At 40.2% G+C, this 1951-nt stretch overlaps 1 protein-coding gene across 1 annotated transcript in view; it reads right to left on the bottom strand.

Annotated features, from left to right (window-relative positions):
* Positions 1 to 383: 383 nt before the first annotated feature.
* Positions 384 to 1951, bottom strand: part of OLFM3 (olfactomedin 3) — a 23224-nt gene continuing 21656 nt past the window's right edge. The window contains exon 7 of the mRNA XM_009333736.1: positions 384 to 1061. Within this exon, the coding sequence (XP_009332011.1) occupies positions 384 to 1061 (678 nt within the window). The remainder of the gene's footprint in view (positions 1062 to 1951) is intronic.

Genomic DNA, 1951 nt, shown 5'->3' with positions numbered 1-1951 from the left:
GAAGTTGAGCAATAGATTAAAAACAAAAATGAGGTAAAAAAAGACATTCATGCATTTAAGCCACCATTAGTCTCTGACTCTAAAATAAGGCAGATCATAATCTTTTTAAAACTGTCTTTAGCCACTTAAATCCTCTTCAGTGCTTTTTAAGACATGGTCTCGACAGACCTTGTAGAATCATGAGTTAAGATGCTTTTATTTCCAACAGGTCATTTTTAACAGGCTCAGCCGTATTTGAAATGCATTATATGGTAGAAAATGTTGCTTTTTCGTTAATGAAAAAAGAAATGTAAATTAAAAGGAACTGAGAGAGGTGGATGCTTTAGCGTTTATCACAAATGACGCTGCTTTGAGGGAGGGAGGTGAGGGAACGGGAAAGAAAATTATGTGTCATCTTCAGTTTTAATGACATGGAAAAGGGTGACATTAAACAGGACTTGATGTCCGTTATTCCAGGCATAGAGAGCTCTATCTCTTGCATTGTAGTCAAGCATGGATATATGAAAGTACTGATTATGGAAAGGAATGTCTGTATACTCGTAAGTGGAGGTTTTTGTGGAATAAGAATAGTAGACCTTGGCTCCTGTTAAGTGAGAGTTAGTAACATACAAGGTGCCACAGATCATGAAGGATTCTCCAGCACTTCTCTTTGGGTAGCCCGTGCTCCAGCTCTTCAGCACCTCCAGCGTATCCTGGTTTAGCTGGCTGATGACAATGTTGCCTGCGTTCTGGTTGGTGGCATACACAGCCCATAGCCCAATTTCATCTGCCATCAGGTCAATATCAGAAAAGCCACCCCAGGTGTAAGGGTAGACATTGTGAAAGCCAGCGTACTCAAGGCTACGCTGTGCAAGCACCCGCCCAGTGTCAAAGCTGTATTTGATGATGATGTTGCTCTGATACTTGTTGAAATAGAGGGAGCCATTGTAGACAACGTGGTTGGTTCCTGCCCATTTGAATGGAAGGTTGTATGTCCTTGATTCAGCCCCACTGACAAAGTCTGCAATTGATTTATATTCACGGACAATTTTATTGTTAGTGTAACTATCCATGTACCAGACCTGGAAAGAAAACAAAGATTGGGAGTAAACACCTGGAACACAATCTGTGGTGCTACACGATCATGATATGGCATGATGGATACATTGCAGAAAAAGAAGGAAAAAAGGTTTTAGGTCTGCAGCAGGCTATCGAAGTACAATATTGTCCACATTCCTGTTAAAAAAGCATGAGGAACTCTGGAGTTTCGGAATCAAAACTTACCTATACAGGTGAACTCTCAAGAAGACTGTTACTAACTACAGTGTCTGCATTTTCAGAGAAATTTATTTTTGGATTATTCAGTGTTTGGGTTTCTGCTGTATGGGGCTTGCTTAAAGATATTCCCAGAGACCAATAATCAAAGAGAGAGATGGGAAATGGCACGTGAGCTAAGCTTGGATTTATGATTAGGAATAAATTTCATTGAATTGTCTTCAGCTGAACCTCTAATTGGTGAAAATAGTGTATTCTTAGTAAAGAAACCAAAATACAATAGCAATGAAACTAGTAAAGTTTAGGAACCATTTTTTTTTCCTTTAAAACAAAAGAAAACAAAATCAATACTTTTTTTTTAATGTTCTGTATGCCAACTTCCATTCCCCCATTTTTTCCTTCATGCATTTTGCCTTTTCTCCTTTTAGTTTGTCAGAGGACAAACCAAATCCTGGCTAACGAACAGAATAATTTCTGGAGATATTCTTTGTAATGATTTCACAACCGGCATTAACAGAATATTTGTATAAATGCCAGTTCAGCTCCCCATCGTCCTGTTAGTTGGGACGCTGTGAGGGATATGGTTTGTTCTGATTTGCATGCACACGGGTAGTCTTTGTGTTGCTTTAAGAGGGTGGCAGTGGGGGGGAACGTGGAGGCTGTCTGGGGAGGGGGCTGCAGGGCGTGCAGGGAGGGG

This window comes from Pygoscelis adeliae, unplaced genomic scaffold (genome assembly GCF_000699105.1).
Source record: "Pygoscelis adeliae isolate BGI_AS28 unplaced genomic scaffold, ASM69910v1 Scaffold10, whole genome shotgun sequence".
In the NCBI taxonomy this organism is placed as follows: domain Eukaryota; kingdom Metazoa; phylum Chordata; class Aves; order Sphenisciformes; family Spheniscidae; genus Pygoscelis; species Pygoscelis adeliae.
The sequence above is the reverse complement of the archived record's forward strand: the minus strand, read 5'-3'. Positions and strand labels throughout refer to the sequence as shown.